The sequence below is a fragment of the Geospiza fortis genome, unplaced genomic scaffold (assembly GCF_000277835.1).
Source record: "Geospiza fortis unplaced genomic scaffold, GeoFor_1.0 scaffold75, whole genome shotgun sequence".
NCBI classification, from domain to species: domain Eukaryota; kingdom Metazoa; phylum Chordata; class Aves; order Passeriformes; family Thraupidae; genus Geospiza; species Geospiza fortis.
The window spans coordinates 1,847,939-1,865,375 of record NW_005054360.1 but is presented as its reverse complement, the minus strand read 5'-3'; the positions used below and the strand labels follow the sequence as shown (position 1 = coordinate 1,865,375).

Here is a 17,437-nt window from a genome sequence, read left to right as displayed (position 1 = left end):
GTGTTTGCTGATGGCTAACTTGTTTTAAGATTTATAGTGCAGGGCTTTTTTTCCATTTAGTACACGTCGTCTATTCAAATATGTTTTGCTTTTCTACTTTCTTAAAGTTGCCAAGTGAATAAATCCCACCCCTTATAGCTCTATATGATAAATATGGCACAAGCCTGTTCGAATTTTTCTATAATTTTTTTTTTTTTAAATGAAATGTTAGTTTGGTTTTTCCAGGGATGTCCAAACTGTGCCAGGAGTCCAACAGTTGCTTCTAATATACATACATTTAAGCGGTAGCATTTTCTCCTGCCTTCAGTACAGAAATGGGACCTCTGAACCATGCAGGTCACAGTTTTTAACAGTCCATCTGCCTCCCCAGAGAAGCAAATAAACCCAAGCATTTTAAGTGGGTATTTTAATTTTTGTAATACAAAGTTTGGTTAAGTGAAGCTGTCAAACTCCAGAGATCATGCTTGGGAGAGGATAGACTCATTATATTCTTTTAAATTCATTTTAATTTCTTTTATCTTCTAAGATTTCTCTGAAATATTAGCTTAATTCTGAGTGCATTTTCTTTTCAAATGTTCACCAGGCTCAGTCTCAAGGAGCCATTACATTTAAAATTATACCCAGTGTGAAGGAAGAAATGCCAATGAAGGAAGGCAAGGTAAGCAAGACTATTTCAGAAGCCATGGCAGTAGCTGTTATGCTGATGATATGTATTTTTTGCTTGGATGACAGAACCAGTAATGTGATTTATACCTGTGGACTCAACTTTTGTAATGTGACAGTACTGTACATGTACTGTACACTGTACACTTCAGTACACAGATGCTGAATTTATGAGTGGCTGTAACATGGTTCTTGAGCCTGAACTCTCAGCTGTGTAGTGGACAGGTAATCTTGACCTTCTGCAAGGACCTGGCTTGGCTCCAAGTACTCCTTCCATCGTTCATAGGTAGAAGACACTTGATAGCATCTTGGTTTAATAGTGTCTTCTCCTCTGTTCCTCATATGGGCACACTGTGCACCTGCCAAGGCCTGCTTGCCTTGAGTCACTGAGCCTTTGCTCCACTGAGTCTGCAGTTGCAGAAGCAGTGAGTTGAACATTCCCATATGAACTTTCAATGCTAGACATCCATAAAGATGTTTTGCAGTAGTAAATATCTACATTATTTAGTTCAGTAGTTTTGAACAGTGGAAACAGAAGAGGAAGATACCTTTGGATTGTATTTAATATTTGATTCTTAAGAGCAAACACTGTTTGTTCCAGATGTTTATCAGAGCCTTATTTGACTATGATCCTAATGAAGATAAAGCAATTCCTTGTAAAGAAGCTGGACTTGCTTTCAGAAAAGGAGATATCCTTCAGATCATGAGCCAGGATGATGCAACCTGGTGGCAAGCCAAACATGAAGGTGATGCCAATCCCAGAGCAGGCTTGATCCCTTCAAAGCATTTCCAGGAGAGGTGAGCTACTGAGAAGCATAATTCCATTATTTTTTGCAGTAAGAGAAGAGACTTATTGGTGAGTTGTTAAGTTAGCATAGTTGGCATGTGTAGTGCTCATAGATTACATGGGTACAATAAATGTGCATTTGCAGCAGGACAACTAACTTGGAAACATGTTGCTGACATACTCTGGATTTCCTTATTTCTCTGGCTAGAATTAATAATGACAAAAACTGATAGGATTACACTGATCCAGACTGAAAGAAAAAACATATGGAAAATAGCACATCAGTATCTGCATTCACGCTGATGTACTATGCAGGAATAAGAACTGCAGCAGGTTTTGGAGAGCTTACAAAAAATTTAGGCAAGATTTAATTTTTTAGATTGTGAATAGATTGCATTGTTTTAAGTTAATTTCTTACAAAATCTTCTGCATATTTTGCAATAGTCTTATGATATTAAGTGTTTATTAATCCCAAATTTGCAGTGAAAACTGAGGAGCTTGTGTCTTTTCCCCACCACCTCCCATTTTATAGGAGATTTGCATTAAGAAGACCAGAAGTGCAGGTTCAGCCACTGAAAATTTCCAACAGAAAATCATGTAAGTCTGTTAACCTGGAATAGAAATAACACTCCACATCTCTAACCTTATAAAATAGCAGTTTGTTTCACCTATAGGATGCATTTCTACCGGGTACAACAGCCTTTTGATCCCATTGTATCAGTAGGAAAATAAATATAAATAATGTCATTAAAAGCTTTAAAAGAAGCTAGAAACATTCCCAGACCTCTGACTTTGTTTTTGAAGTACTGAGCCCAATTAATATTTTGATATGTAATATTTCAAAGGTTGAAGAGTATTCTTTTCCTGTTGAAACAGTACAGAGTTGGCTCAACAGTTTATATAATTTTGACTGCATCAACACAGTGACATTTACAGAGTAAGATGAAAGGTCTGATAGTCTCCCCCTCTCTCCCCCATATAGTTGATAATTTTTTGTGTCCCATGAAGCAGTAGAATTTTTTAAAAGTCAGAACATTCAGTTCATTGATACTCATTCACAGAATCACTTCTTACTGCTTTTTAAACAAACTCATCCTTAATAGTATCTGCTTTTAAATATGGTAATTGCACAATATAGGACAAATAACCTCTAAGAAAGCACATACAGTGAAACAAATATTTTTCTTTACTGGAATTTATGTCAACATCTGTTTTAAGTATTATTGCATATTTTACTTGACCTGTTATTTCTTTCAGTTGTACAGGCTCATAACAAAGTGAGCAATGTAAGAAACTGTCATGCTACAGCAGGATCTAAATCTTAAATACAAACATGATTGTGAGTTCAAGTAGAAGTATTCAGACAGTGGTCTAATATTTCCAACCACCTTTCATTACGCAACAATGAAAGAAAAAATATGGATACTATGGCAGACAGTGGATGCTGGCACACTAAGTGCCAAACTAAATGCTTTTAACTTTAAAACTCCTCACCAAGGTTTCTGTTGCAATTTTCCTAACTTCTTGCTGTGGTTGTGTTCTGAAGCTTGACAATAACAGTTATTTTTCTGATAATCTTTATTTTCTATCTTTCATTCCATTTCACTGTTTGATTGTGTGCCCTAATGCTATTGTTAACTCCAAAGCCCTTGACTAGCCCTGTAATTACAGTAACAGACATTACAGTTGCACTGTAGCTTTTCTATTTACATAGATCTTAGAAACAAGAGGAGCTTCTCCAGCTTGTAGTAAATCTGTTGTTTTTCTAGGTTCTAGGTCAAGTTGCTCTGCCCCAGTTTTGGAAAAGTGTCTGATCCCAGGGTATAGCTATTTCTCTCTGCCCACTGTTCTTGAATCTGGATAATACACTCAACAAGAGCCTTCAAATAAGGTGGCACTGGTGCTTTTGAAGAGGTAAATCAGCTGCTGCAGCAACACCGCATGAACCCTTTATAATGGACTGCATCTTTCTAGTGACCTTCAAGTGAAAGGTTTTACAAGATGCATCTCACCCTTCCAAATAGGCAGCCTGAACTTGATTGGGAATTGCTAAAATTCAACCCAAAGAAGACCCAGAGTACAATGCCTACTGTTGTCTCTGCTTTTTCCACTGACTGCCTTAACTAGCTTGAACAGGGAGAAGAGTTCCTGTCTTCCTCCCCTTGCCTTTAAAATATGACAGAGCATGAGAGTCAAGCAGTATGCCTATTACTGTTCTCTCTTGGAATTTCTTTGAACAAAGCAAGTCTCAGCTAAACACCATCTAGAAGGCAGTGGTGCCTCTTGAAGGAGGAAAGACTGCAGAGTAATGTAGGTTTGTCATTCTCTCTCTTCCTTTTTTCTTAAGACAATCTGCTGCAATATCTGCCAGATTTTCATGGGAATAGGGGAAATGCTGTTCTGAGTAGAGACTTATCCCTTTGTTCAAAGACTAAACCCGTTTTTAGTGTTGGGAGGGAATTCAGATTCTTTGTAGAGAAGACATTTTAAAGATCAGAATTTAGCAGTAGAAAAAAAACATTGTGCCTAGGATGTTGCTCAAATTGCTCTCAGGAATTGCTCTCCACCTTCTACTTGCTTGGATTTTCAAGATTCTGCTGGGAAACTCTGCACCTTTGTGATCTTTCTAAAGTATATCAGTTTTTTTTGTGTTAGCAAGCATAGCAGTGAAGCTGTGAGGTACGGAGGCCGTGTCTGTATTTGAGCACAGCGGTCATCTTGCCAAAACTGGGAGATGTTGGAAAATCATGCGTTGCTCAGCTGAACAAACAGCATTCTGACAGCACCAGAAACATGTAAGGAAGGTGACATAGAGAACAGAAAATTGGAAAGAACTGCTGGGTTCAATTTTTTTTTTTTTAAGCCCACACATGAAGGTGGGAAATCGTTAATGCTTGATTTCTTCAGGTTTTTTTAATCCTTCATCCTAATACAGGGTTTTCCAGAGCTTGGAAGGGTAATTATGTGGGGAGACATGTTCTGTAGATCATCCTGAACTTGCTGTGTATTGAGAGGCTGGTTGCTGGTGCAGTGATGCAGTGGTTCCTATCCAGTCATGTGACCTGAATTTTCTTAGCAGTTTGGAGGAAAAAAGGGTAATTTGCCAGTTGATATTATTATGGCTTCCAAATTAGATGAAAACTTATTGACTTCAGGAGAGCTGCTGAGAGAAGCCCCTTTCCTGACAGGACTGGGAGTTGCACTAGGAAGCTTTCTTGACACTTGGTATGTAGCTGTGGTTGTTAGTCTGCTGCATTTAGTCAACTCATTCCACAAATCCCATGTTTTGTAATGAAGAAAAACCTTGATACATACCTTTGTTTTTAATAGGGAGAATTGAGGAAAAATACTCTGATTTCTTGAATGCCCAAAAAATGTCAGTCAGCTCTGGTTTCTTAGGTGGGATTCCAGGCTGGTAGTGTCCTTCTCCTTGAAAATTAATCTAAAAATCAGTTAAAATCATATAATATGCAAGAAGTGTCCTATAACTTCTTTTTTTTTCTTTCTTCTTAAGCCAGTCCTGGAACTGGAAAGGACTGTTATATTTATCTATACAGAGAGCTCTCTGAAGCAGTCAACAACTGTTTTTGCTTTGATAATTTCAAAACCTGAAAGGAGATAGATTGGATTAATTCTGGGAAGCCTTCTTTCTGCTTCCTATTTTGAATTTTTCACTCTTTTCAGTATAGCAATGCATGTAGTTGTTAATCTTTACACATACTGGTGTATCATACATTTGGAAGCAAAATAAAAGTGGGCTTTTTTGGTGATGATCATATATTGACAAAAGAGTGAAAAATACTTTCTACAAAACTTTTTCTGCAAGAATTATTTGCACTGAAATAAACAAACCCAATCTAGTTCTAAGTTATTAAAAAGATTAGTTTTTAATGGAAATACCAATTCTTTTTTTCACTTTAATAGCCAAGTGAGCTGTTCCATTGTGTCTATGTGTAAATACCCATGCCTTTCCCAGCATTTACCCCATTTCTTGAAAGATAGAACAGAATCATTCTCACATTGTACCCCTTAAAGTGAAAAGCATTTCGCATGTCATGAGTATACTGGAGGAGGGGGCAGAACAGTGTACACTCCATAATGAAATCACACTTTCTTGTGAGCAAATGGAGAAGATGCACATTTTGATGGTATCTTGATCTGAAGTTAAAGGAAACTGACAATGTAGGTGGAACCTGCGCTGACAAGAGGAAGATTTAGAAAAAGTAGGAATAAAAATATAAAGGGAAAAGAGAAGAAGTGAAATTTTGTATTGAGGATGAAGAAAAGGAGAAAGTGTTGCAACAAGGGCAATGAAAGAACACATGGACAAAAGCTGCCCATAAACCCCATTAAGCAAAACCCCATAGAGAATGGGCTTTGAAATTCTTAGATTAATGCAATTAACAGTATTATGCAGGAGCATTTCTATAGTCGCTATTTGTGCAATCGTTCAGTTGCTTGTTGATTCTGTTTAAATAAAATACTAATATATTTACTTTATAAAAGTCTTTGAAACAGTGAATGCAAAAATTACTGACAAGATCTCTGAGCTGATTTGTTTTGCTATTGTTGGTAGAAAAACCTTAGTAAGTTCAACATTAATATTTGATGCATGAGATAAGTGGCTGTTAGGTGTTTTGACCTGCTGATAAGATTAATATGTAATTCCCAGGCTTAGGGTTAGTGCAGAAGTGATGGAAGAGTAACAAACCATTGAAGTAATTTCATCATTTTTTCCCATACTTAACAGCAATGACTTTTCAGCAAAAAGCAGTCTTGTACATTAATACTGTGGGGAAATGATACCGAGGGAAAAAACTGTAAGAACAAGCATAGGAAAAAAAGTAGGAAAATGGAATGAAAGTAAAGGAACAGAGTTGCATGAGATTGTGTGAGTAGGATTAACCCTGCATGTACTGGGGTGGTGAATGAGCCACATACCTGAGTGAGTGTGAGGGAACTCCCTGGGATACAGAGGGAGGTTCTGTAGATGTGTCTGCCTACATGCAATTGGCTTTTGTGTGTCTGAGCTTGTGAGCCACTGCTGAATGCCAGCTCCACAGAAATCTACTCACCTGATATTCCTCATAAGTAATACTTAACAGCATTCCTGGCTTTAGGTGATCGTCTTAGTTTGGACAGCTTGTCAGCCAGAGCTGCCTCTGAGAGTTCTCCTGTTTCTGCATGCTGGCTAAATTGGGGTGACATGAGACTTTGTAGAGGGAACAAGTATTTGTTTAATAGCTCCCACTCTGTTAACTTCCATACAAAGAGTACTCATGCTCTGACTGCGATAGATATTGCCAACAGGTTTGATCATTGTTGCACATGTAGCTTACTTTAATTTGTAGGCAAAAGTGATAACCTGTTTTATTGAGGAAAAAAATTCTTTGAATAACAACCAAATAACTTACTATTCTGCAGTTGTTATAAACTGCAATAATCAGGCAAGAAATTATACTCCTTCAGCATAATTTTGTTTTCACAGTGGTTACTGTGTTTATTCTTACATTATGTATGTGTTGTCTCTGATGAAAATTACTGGTAACTTTATATTTTATACTAGTGTGGCCTGTAAACTCTGTCAACTTTTGCCCTATTCATATGTATATGTGTATACCCATTCCTTGTGTGTACAGTTTAATATATGTATGTAGCATATATGACAGAGTTGTTCTGAGATGTCTTTTCCATAAAAATACATTTGTTCTGTGTACTTAATGCTAAATGTAAATACTTACTGTGATAAAGCCATCATCATATAGTTTTTCTAGGGCTTAAAACCCATTTTACTTTCAATTTTGATTTATGAGATGTGATTGGCATTGTGTGAGCAAGAGGGAAGACTTAACTGCAGCCAAATGGTGTTCATTCAAACAAGATGTAACCCAGTTTACCCATAGTTGAGTGTCTTGAATTGAAGATTATGTTCTGCCAACAAAAAAATTTAAACAGGCTAAAAGAATAAATGCTTTGTATTACTTGTATTTGAAGACCAAACATTTAGGATAAATGTATAGTAGGATTCTTTGTGCTTGTTATAATTTCTGCACAGTCTTAACTCTGCCTTTCTTCTCAGTATTTTTCTGTGTTCATATTTGAAACTTGATTGCTCACCTGCAGGTAGTTAAAAGTACAAACAAAAAATAAACCAGACCTATAGAGTTAAATTAGCACATTAACATTTTTGTTCAGAAGTCTCCTGTCCTTACAAATCTTAACTTCCTGCTACCACAGAGAAATTAAGAAAACCTGAAGCTGGATGACATTTGAGTCAAGTTCACATGAGACAGAACTGGAAATGGATCTGTCCTTCACTGCAAGACTATCCTTCTTCATTTTCCAAATTATCTTCATAGAGATACTGTTATCTGATTGTTTAATAAGAGAATTAAATTTGATCATCTTAAATTTCCTGTTGAATGAACATAATTTATCATCCAATCTACAAAACTCCAGAGCATAAAACCCTGCAAAACAGTATAAATGTTGATTGCTATGTGGGGCTATTCATCACTAAAAAATCAAGAGTGTTTAATATATTCATTGTAATGCAGAGTGTTGTACATCACGATTTTTTGCTTACTAAAGTAAAGTATAGTTTAAGGCATAATGCAACTTGTTTGTGATAAGAAACTAGAACAGAGCTGCTGGATCAGATTTTAGATTGAGAAACATTTAAGTAAAATTGCTTGGTGGAAATATTTTTGAAAGAAAGTCAACAAAAGCAAAAAATCTTAATCTGATGCTGGGCTCTTCCAAAGAGTTGAGAACATTCCTGGAAGTGGCCCTGGTTTTGAGCTTCCTAAGTAGTATAATTTAGGTGAGGCCCCCAAAAACCAAATCTTGATTACATTTCAGTTAAAATACATATAAAAACACAGTGTATATGATACTGGTTTTCATTGTTATAGTTTAGCATTATTGGCTATGCTGAAATCTTTCTAAAATGAATAAAACCACCTAAGCTTCCATTGTGCTTGTGTTTCCTACTTCTTTTTTCCCATTTGACTTGTTACAGCTTTGTTGTCATTTCATAAACCTGTTTCATGACTATTTTCTTTGGAACTTCCTCTCCCTTCTTACCACAATACATTTAATTGATTGTATTTCTTATTTTCTCAGTGTTTTATTTGTTCCATGTTGCCTTATGGTTTGGGTTCGGGTTTTTATTCATTTTCTCATTGCTTTTGTTTTCCTACTTCCCATCAGATTTCCTCCTCTTTAGACTTTGACCTCTTTTAGTCTTTAACTTGTCCCTTCCAGCTGAAGACCTTTCCTTTCTCAGCTCACTTCCATTTAGTGAAACTGTATGGGCCCCAGTTTTTCATGTCTCAAAACTTTGGAACTTTGGGCACATACTTGGTTCATGCATACAGCTGCTTCAGATGCACAGAGCTGTGTTTAGTAGTGAGTCACAATACAAAGTTTCCTGGCAAGTAACTTCTGGCTTTACTAGGGACAGGCAGTAGCTCCAGTAAAGGTCAGTGTCAAGTTCAAACTGGGAGCTACATGTTGGTGACTGTTTATAGCTGCATTAAGCTATGAAAACCCAGTGATTTCCAAGATCTTTTCATTACAGACTATTATTTTCAACCTTAAGAGTAGCTCAAGAAAGTTAAGAGCAGTATTAAGAGGGAAGATTTTTAACAAAACACTGGAAGTCCAGAATGCCTTTATCTCAACATTAAACCTTGGCTTGTAGACGTTTTGGCTTGTGCTTTCTGGATTCAACTGGCTCACCTGGGAATCCTAATGTCTTTCATTTATGGATAAGCATATTCCTTTTCCTGGCAGGGGTAGCCCAGAAGCCTGGCTTTCTTTCAGTGTTCTGAGCCCTGATGCTGTAACTCCACCATGTACCACACCTGCAGGACTCCTGTGAGGTCTGCCGTGGTCAGGGTTGAGCACGTACACACCTCTGTCCATGTGTGCATACTGACTTCCTTTTCTCCTGGTCTGGGTTTTCATGTTCATAAATGAGGGCTTAACTGTTACCAGTGTTAAAATAGCAGACAGTGTCTTAAAATGCACACTCATTAGTTAAGTCAAATAATTTTGTTCAATTCAGGAAACTTGTAAGATCTATTTATATGAATTGGCATTGAGCATTAGTGACTTGTTTTCAGGAGATACATTTCAGTCTATTGAAAGTCATGGAAATGGAAATACAGAAAAATTTGTCGTACATCACAGAGAAGGAGAAAAGAGTTAGTACCTGGAAGCCAGCCTGCCATTCTAGATCCAGCTTTAGGCCATTTGTCAAGAACTGGGAGCTTTTAAGCTCAAGAGAGAAAAATGCATCCAATGCTTTCCCCTTCAACTCACAAAACTGTCTAGACTCTTTCAAGGCACCAGATGTGGTCAACCAAGGAGTGTTCACCTTAGAAGACTTCCTAGCCAACTTAAACCATATGGTCACCTTGACCATAGAAATAAACTTTAAATAAGATTCAAAAAGTCTTCCAAATTAATATTTTTAAAATGTAAGTCCTCAAGAAAAATAGTACCAAGAAATGATTGTTCAAAACAGTATTTTTCCTGCAGCACGAAAGACTCTTATATCCATTTCATGACATGAAATGAAAAGCTCTTCCATGTGGTTATATATGCTGGAGAATTTTGACTTAGCTTTTGTTTTGTACATTAGTTAGGCATAAAAGATTGTAAAATAGCTCTTGAATAATTTTTCACAGACAAAATACATGTTTCATAGAAAGTCTTTGAAACGGTTATATTTTAGCCCCATTTATCCACATTCTAAAGGAAATTTGAATGAGAGGTAGATTGCTAAATCTCTCTATAAATCTTAACCTTAATATATAATATCTTTGTAAACAAAAATTCATTATATTTATCTTGCTTTTCTGTATAACCCCAAAGATGATTACAAAAATCTATGTTCTCTACTATCGAGGCAGCACAAATTTATTGATTTACTATAGGTAAGGAGAAAGTCTTATGTATATCTATTATATTAGGATAATGTCAGAGAAAACAAGAGTATGTGAATCTTTCAGCTTGTTTTCAGCTGCAATTGTAAGCATTAAAAAAAAAAAAAAGGAAAAAAAACTACAACCAAAAAACCTTTTCAAAATCCATCTCAGAGGGCAGTCCGAGCTCTTACTGTAAGTGCAGAAAAATACTGAGCTCATGTTCCTGGTAGTGATTCTTAGAAATTCTAGGTTAAGACTGATAAATTGGAACTAGCAAACTTTGCATTTAATACCAAAGAGATCTTCCATGACAGCAGGGTAAGGTCATTTCTACCAAATGAATAGTGGAAGAATCATGTATGGGAATTTAAAGTGCACGTAGTGTTTCAATGCCTTCAATTTTTTACATCCTTTTCTGAGTGTAGTTAAACTCACTACTGGTATGTTGGTATATGCCTGAATATAATAGGTGCTGTCAAGAGAATTTGAGAGTAGCTTACATACCTGAATTTTTTCCTATTTATGAAGTATTAAACAATAATACTTTGTCTTTTTGGCTGTTCTAAGATGAGGAAGCGGTTGAGTGTGGTAGGTGCATTTTTCTTCTTCGATTTAACTTTTCTTTCTTAAGTTATGTTTTCACTCCATTTAATGATTTCCTTTCCTATTTCTCCTTTGTGCTTCTCAGAGGAAATTGAAGGTACATGTATAAAAGTTTCCCTGAATAGCCCAATAATTTTATTTAGAGAACATGTGTTTAGAATTAAATTGAATATAGTCCAGTGTTTCTAGATGTTATACATATGATGCTTTTATATTGCCACCAAATACATTGAATCATGTTTTAAAGTAGATAAAAATACCAGAATATTCCTAGTTGCTTCATTTAATGATCAGTAATTTGAACTGTTGTTTTAAACTGCTTTCTCTCTCTCTTGAACTTCTGCAAGATATGTATAGAAAAGCAGTATGATAGAATAATACTGGAGCACTTGGGTGGGCTGGGATGGAGAGATATGGTTCCAAGCTAATTACATGGCCTTGAGAGGTCCTGAGCTTCTAACTAATTCTGACAGACTATTTCTCTGAGATAGTAGAAAGTTCATCTATGTGGTGTCATCCTTACTGTTTTCCCTTTGAGTTTCCCTCTGACTGTAGCTGGTTATTGTTATGTTTGCAGCATATGTTAGAGTAATAGCAGCTGATCTCTTGTGTTTTTTTGTTTGGTTTGTTTGGTTTTTTTTTTTTTTTTTTAACTTAAGAGGCTTTTGTTTATAAAAGCATTAGAAATTGTAGCTCATATTTTTGATCAAAGGGCCTCTGGCATGTAAAAATATACATTATAGCTATTTTATATTAAATGAGACGATGTGTTTTTGATCAAAAACCTTTCTGTCTAATCCAGTGAGCCAAAACATAAAGCTAAAGTTTGATAATGTATAGTTTACAAAAAAGCTTGATTTACATCAAATCGTTTTGCTTTCTTTAAAGTGGCATATTTTCTATTAACTGATAAAATGTGAATAATACAGTGTTAGAATTTTTTTAGAATGTTTGTTGTCATCACAACTTTTGCTTGAAAAGGTAAAAAGATCAGTGTGCATGCTGCAAAATCCAAGAATATCTCCAGCTAAAATATAAAACAATAAAGATTGTTTTATGTTTTTAAGAAAATGGCTTATTGAAGGCTTTTTAATGCTGTGCTTTGTACAGTTGTCATTTTTAAAATAATTTCTTCTGTATTTTTTGCTGGGCTTCTAACTTTTCTGCTTTATTTCTTGGCTCTTATTCTGTATGCTTTTACCCTTCGTCCAGAAGATGCTGAATGTGCTGGTCACAACAGTGGATCCTATCTAGGTGAGCAATTGGTTACAAAAGACAATTTTGTTCCTTTCTTTCAGCTTCTTTTCCGTGGAGCTACTGTGTCCACTTTGCTTTTGGGGGTAATCTGCATACAAATGTCCTTACTCTGCATGACAAATGCATGAATATTAAGGTTTTAAACATGGCTCATTGGATTTGACATAAAGGGTTTATATAGTGTATGCCTTTACCTGGTTAAACATAGGCTAATAAAATACTGGTTTGATCTTTAAGTCAAAAATTTTAAAGTACATGAAGCAAGCTATGTGTTTAATGAAGCAAAAAGGTTATTGTATCATGAAAAATTATTTAAAGACACTCTCAAGGTTTTATTCAAGTTTTGTCTACGCGTTTTTTCTTTGTACATGTTTATCTAACCATTTTGGGAGGATTCAGTAAGAATACAGAGCCAATTTGCAGGCACCAGTTCTTTTTCCACATTACAAAATATCAGTCATAATAACTCAGTAGCTTAAATTTAGCTTTAAAGCTGGTCTGAGCTCAATGTATCCCTGCGGGGAACGGGGAAGAGGAGGGGCAAGAGTCCTTTGGCTTCATTTTCAAGATTCCAAATTTCAAACAAAAGTAACATTTAAAAAAGGTGAATGTTCCATGATATGTTTCAACTTTTTAATTTGTGCCATTTTGAAACCAATGTAAAAATATTTTAGTTGAAACTGTTCAGAATTCCTGCCAGCTGAAGGCTGGCTGGAGCAGATTTTGTGGTAACCAGCCCTCTTCCCAAGACTTTCATCCTCCTACTACGAGAGGAGTGGGGAGAAACTTGTCAAAGTACTTTAGTAATTCCAAGCCAGTGGGCTCACTGAAACATGACCAATACTGTAATTTGGAATTGTTTTAAATGTGGTATATAAACTACATCAGGTACACAAAAGTATATCATTGAAAGAACTCTGACCTGTTTACCAGACCTTAGTGTGGGATAATTCCATTCTGTGCTTGTGGAACTTGTGAGTATCTGATCATGCTGAAAATGCACTTCTTACCTTTGTTAAGTAATCAAGTTCATGTTGAATTGTAATTGTATTGAAATATTTGGTCTGTTTGGAAAATGATAATTTGGATGTGATTCCAGATGAAATTAATCTTCCTTATCAAATAATTTCTTTGAAACATGAACAATATTCCCCCCCCAATCTTTTCTTTCTGTATGTAAATACGTACTTCATGAATTCTTAGGGTGAGACTATCATGGTTTTGCAATCAGATCTTAGTGGGCTGCTGCTTTATTTGAGAATGAAGGTAGCAAAACAAAATCCACCTTTTCTAGGTACTGTAGCCTTTTTCACTGAAACATTTTGGTCCATAATTACAAAAAAGACGTGGCCATTTTAGGAAGGAGGCCTATTGAGGAAGAAGACTGTTGTCCCAGAAGCAAAGAACAAAATATCAGGATGCATTGTAGTTTATTTAGGCAAAACTTTACAAAATTATTCAGAATTACTAAGTACAGTTCAAACAATGGTTTCTTTCTTCCTTCTTCATGAGCTTCCATGTCGTGGAATATTGTCAGCAGTCCAGAAGCGGTACCTTCAGCCATCTCATGCTGGGTGTGTAGTTTTGGAGTGGGATGTCAGAGAGGAGAGTCAGAAGGCAGAAAAACTAATGTTAGGACTGGGTTTGGGGTAAGGACACAAGTATATTCACTGATTGTGAATAAAATAAGTAGCTTTTTGGTTTAGAAATTAGAGATTTCTTGGAACTCTTCACTAAGAATCATTCATTTAAAACTTTCCTATCGTAAGAACAAGCAGGTAGGCTTTTGACAGTTGATGTTACCAATCTTTTGCATGCACTCTCAGGACATAGTGATTTATCATTCAGACTGTCTCAGGCACTCCAGTGTCTCCTTGTTTCACAAACCATATATAGGGCTCTGGCACTTCAATCCATGAACCGGATTACTCTCTGAACACCCGATCCTCTCTGAAAGGATATGTACTTCACACACATACAAGGTAGTCATGAGGAGTACAGGAGGAGAGTCTTCAGAAGACAGAATGTCTGAACCATTTTGGGTCAAATCTTTTATGTCCAAGGCTATACTGCTATTAATTTGAACCCTCTCTTCTAAAATGACTCAGATAAATGTAATGATTTTTCACCGAATTCTAATATTTAAGCCACAGTATGGTATCATATGTTTCTGCTGTAATTTCCTGAGGACTTGCTGAGGAAAATGTTAGGACTTTGCCTTTGCCAAGCTTAAATTCTGGTTACATTGCTTGAACCTTTATGAACATACAATAAATATAGATGAATATCATCTGTTTACTATTCTCAATTTCGTCTTTAAAATCCAGACATAATCTAAATTTTTATTAACCCTGTCTAAATGTGCAAGCTGGGAATCAGTCCAGAAGCAAACATAGTAAGAAGTCTGCTCTGTGTTTGTGCAGTTCCTGTGTAACAATAGAAATCCTCAGTATACAAGCCAATGTAAAAAGAATACCAATATTTTGGGGGAAAAATAATATCCAGAAATATCTAGTAAAAATATTATGTTCATACAAAACTAGATAATGACCATGGTACCAAACTTACTTTTGTCAGTAATATGAATACAAAGGGTGCTCTTAAATGCATTTACAATTAAATAGAAGTTGTTTACTCTAAGATGAAATTAAATTCAGTGAAGAACATATGTAATTTAAACACATACTTAAGCATTGATTTTAGTGAATGAAAAGTAACAAAAGGCCATGTAAGTGCTTTATAGCATTCTGGAGTCTTACTTGTGAATTTATGAAGCATGCATTAATTTATATGTTGTTCCTTCCTGTTAGTGTAGTCTGTCTGAATTTGAGAAATTAACTTTCTGGTTTTATTAGTATATTTGGACTGAAATTTACACAACATAGTTGCAATCTACTTCTTCAGAATTATGTCATTAAATGTAAATAAGCACAGCTATTTGCATCATCATCCTTTTAAAATATTGCAAGGCAGGCAGGTTCACACATTTTGTGTTTTCAGTTTGGATTCTGTGTCAGGCCCCAGTGGATTTCTCTGTGTAAGTGTAAGATGTTGTTCTGAGATCATGAAATGTATACTGCTAATGGTTAAAAGAATAATCAAACTTTTCTGCTAAGGTGTTTTTTTAATTCTTTGAGATCTAAGGGATTTCTCTTTGCTTGCTGGGCCTTAATTAAGTTTATTAGTAATGATTTTTTATTTCATATTGAGAAGTATAAGTTCTGAAGACATCAGTAGCTTGAGAACATTTGTTCTTAATATTTTCTTTCCAGAGGCTGCTCTTATTTCACCAAATCTGTTACATTCCAGCAGCAGTTTATGGGTTTGCATGTTCAGTAAGCTCCTAGACGTGTAGCTGTAACCAGTGAGCTGGTGCAAGCTTCTCAGTGTTCAGGAGATTATGTCGCTTTAGTGATAGAATTTTCCCCTTTTATTTTATAGTCTGCATACTTGGCAGCTAAGGTTAATCTCTGCTGATACCCATGTTCCACAGACAGTGTAGCCTGCAGCTCCTTTCATATTCATCAAGGTTTATATTATCAAATATTCTAGGCAAGCAATACATTTTCCATTTTTCTTTATAGAAATTTACTTTTAACTTGAATCATTTTATAGAAACCTCTTCTGCTGCATATTAGTATTGGGTTTGGTTCTCTGTAGTAATCATCACTGTATTCTTAATGATGCTCTATTGTTAATTTAAATATATGAATTATGTTTTCAAAACTGTAAAATATGCAAACATTAGTAGAATATCTTTTGCCTTTTCATAAATGTTTTTATTCTTTTAAAAGTACAGTATTGTTTCAGTTCAGCTTAGTATTTTTGTGCAGTCACAGTTCCCATAACATAAAACATAAAATGCAATTACAAATGCAGACATTGAATAGAAAATACTTATTAGCATTTCTATAAAACAGCTTTTAGGTCACAGTAAAGTTAAGCCATATATGAGAGTACATATATGCTTTCAGGAATGCAGCAGCAGTATCATAGAAGTGTTGGATATATTTGAAACATCCTTCCTCTTGGAACTGTATGTTTTCCTTGGTTTGAATGCTATTTAAAGCAAACTTTCCTGAGATTCTGTACGGGTTATTCAGATGGACTTTGAGGAACAATTTAAAAAACTTTCAAACTGAAAATAGTGATAAAGTGGTGAAGCAAACAGCATACTACAAACTTTTAATAGTCAGTGGTTTTACTAAGAGCATCTTCACCAGCACACTGCAGAGAGGTCAGCCTTACTCTGGTTTCTATGTTTTTTCATATTCATTCTTTTTAATTAGTAATGTTAAGCTTAGTAGTGTTAAGTTTAATTAGTAGTGTCTAAGTTCTGGTTGAACTTCTTGTTGAGTTTTCTTAATACACAGGACAATATTACTACTTTCATTTTACCAGTGAGTTTCAGGGGCAGAAATATAAAATATTTTATTCAAGGAAACATGTTAGCAGTGGAATCATATCACCTGAGTCTTTGTTATGTTTCCTGTGGAGCCTGTAAAAGTGACAAGGGACAAACCAGCCTGAAGACAGAGCTGAAAGATTTTCTCCTTTCTTCAAGGAGTGAAAGAAATGAAAATTCTTGAATAATCTACCACCTGATAGTTTGTTAATGAGATCTGAATAAATTGGTTGGAGAAAAGAGAAACAAGTTACAAATGTTCTTACCAAAACCTAAAAGTGGGGATTGAATTGATAGGAAGATTTTGCAGAAAAAATACTTTTCCTAAAGATTGCACAGTTCACTATTTAAGTGAAGGTTGAGAAGATACTCTAGTAGCATTTTGAGACAGATGATCAGGGACATGGAGCTATTGTTAATTGTAAGGTCAACACCAAACTGGAATGGAGACCACTGACATAGCTTAATTTGATCATTATTCTTACTTTTTTACCTTTTCCAGGTACATGGATTCTTGGTCTTGTAACAAAGCTCTTAATTTTGTAAACCATTTAGTAGTCAATGGTGAAGAATTACTCTTTACTTTTTCTCTCTTTTTTGTTTTTCCATAAAATGATTATAAAGAAAAAAATGCAGCAAACAGAATAATTTTCAGGGTTTGGGCAACATTTTTGTTGCCCAAACCCTGAAATGGTTTTGTATGGGTTTTTTTAATCAGGAGCATTTTAGATGAGGCCTCAGGAAACTTGTAACTTGCTTCATGTGTCTGTAGTCTGTATTGCTAAA

The 17,437-nt window shown here is 35.4% G+C and overlaps 1 protein-coding gene across 1 annotated transcript in view; it reads left to right on the top strand.

The window, feature by feature from the left end:
• MPP7 (membrane palmitoylated protein 7) overlaps positions 1 to 17,437 on the top strand; it is a 141,501-nt gene that overhangs the window by 106,556 nt on the left and 17,508 nt on the right. Inside the window, exons 9-14 of the mRNA XM_031059324.1 lie at positions 584 to 658; positions 1,265 to 1,461; positions 1,983 to 2,047; positions 10,954 to 10,974; positions 11,075 to 11,086; positions 12,202 to 12,243. Of these exons, the coding sequence (XP_030915184.1) occupies positions 584 to 658; positions 1,265 to 1,461; positions 1,983 to 2,047; positions 10,954 to 10,974; positions 11,075 to 11,086; positions 12,202 to 12,243 (412 nt within the window). The remainder of the gene's footprint in view (positions 1 to 583; positions 659 to 1,264; positions 1,462 to 1,982; positions 2,048 to 10,953; positions 10,975 to 11,074; positions 11,087 to 12,201; positions 12,244 to 17,437) is intronic.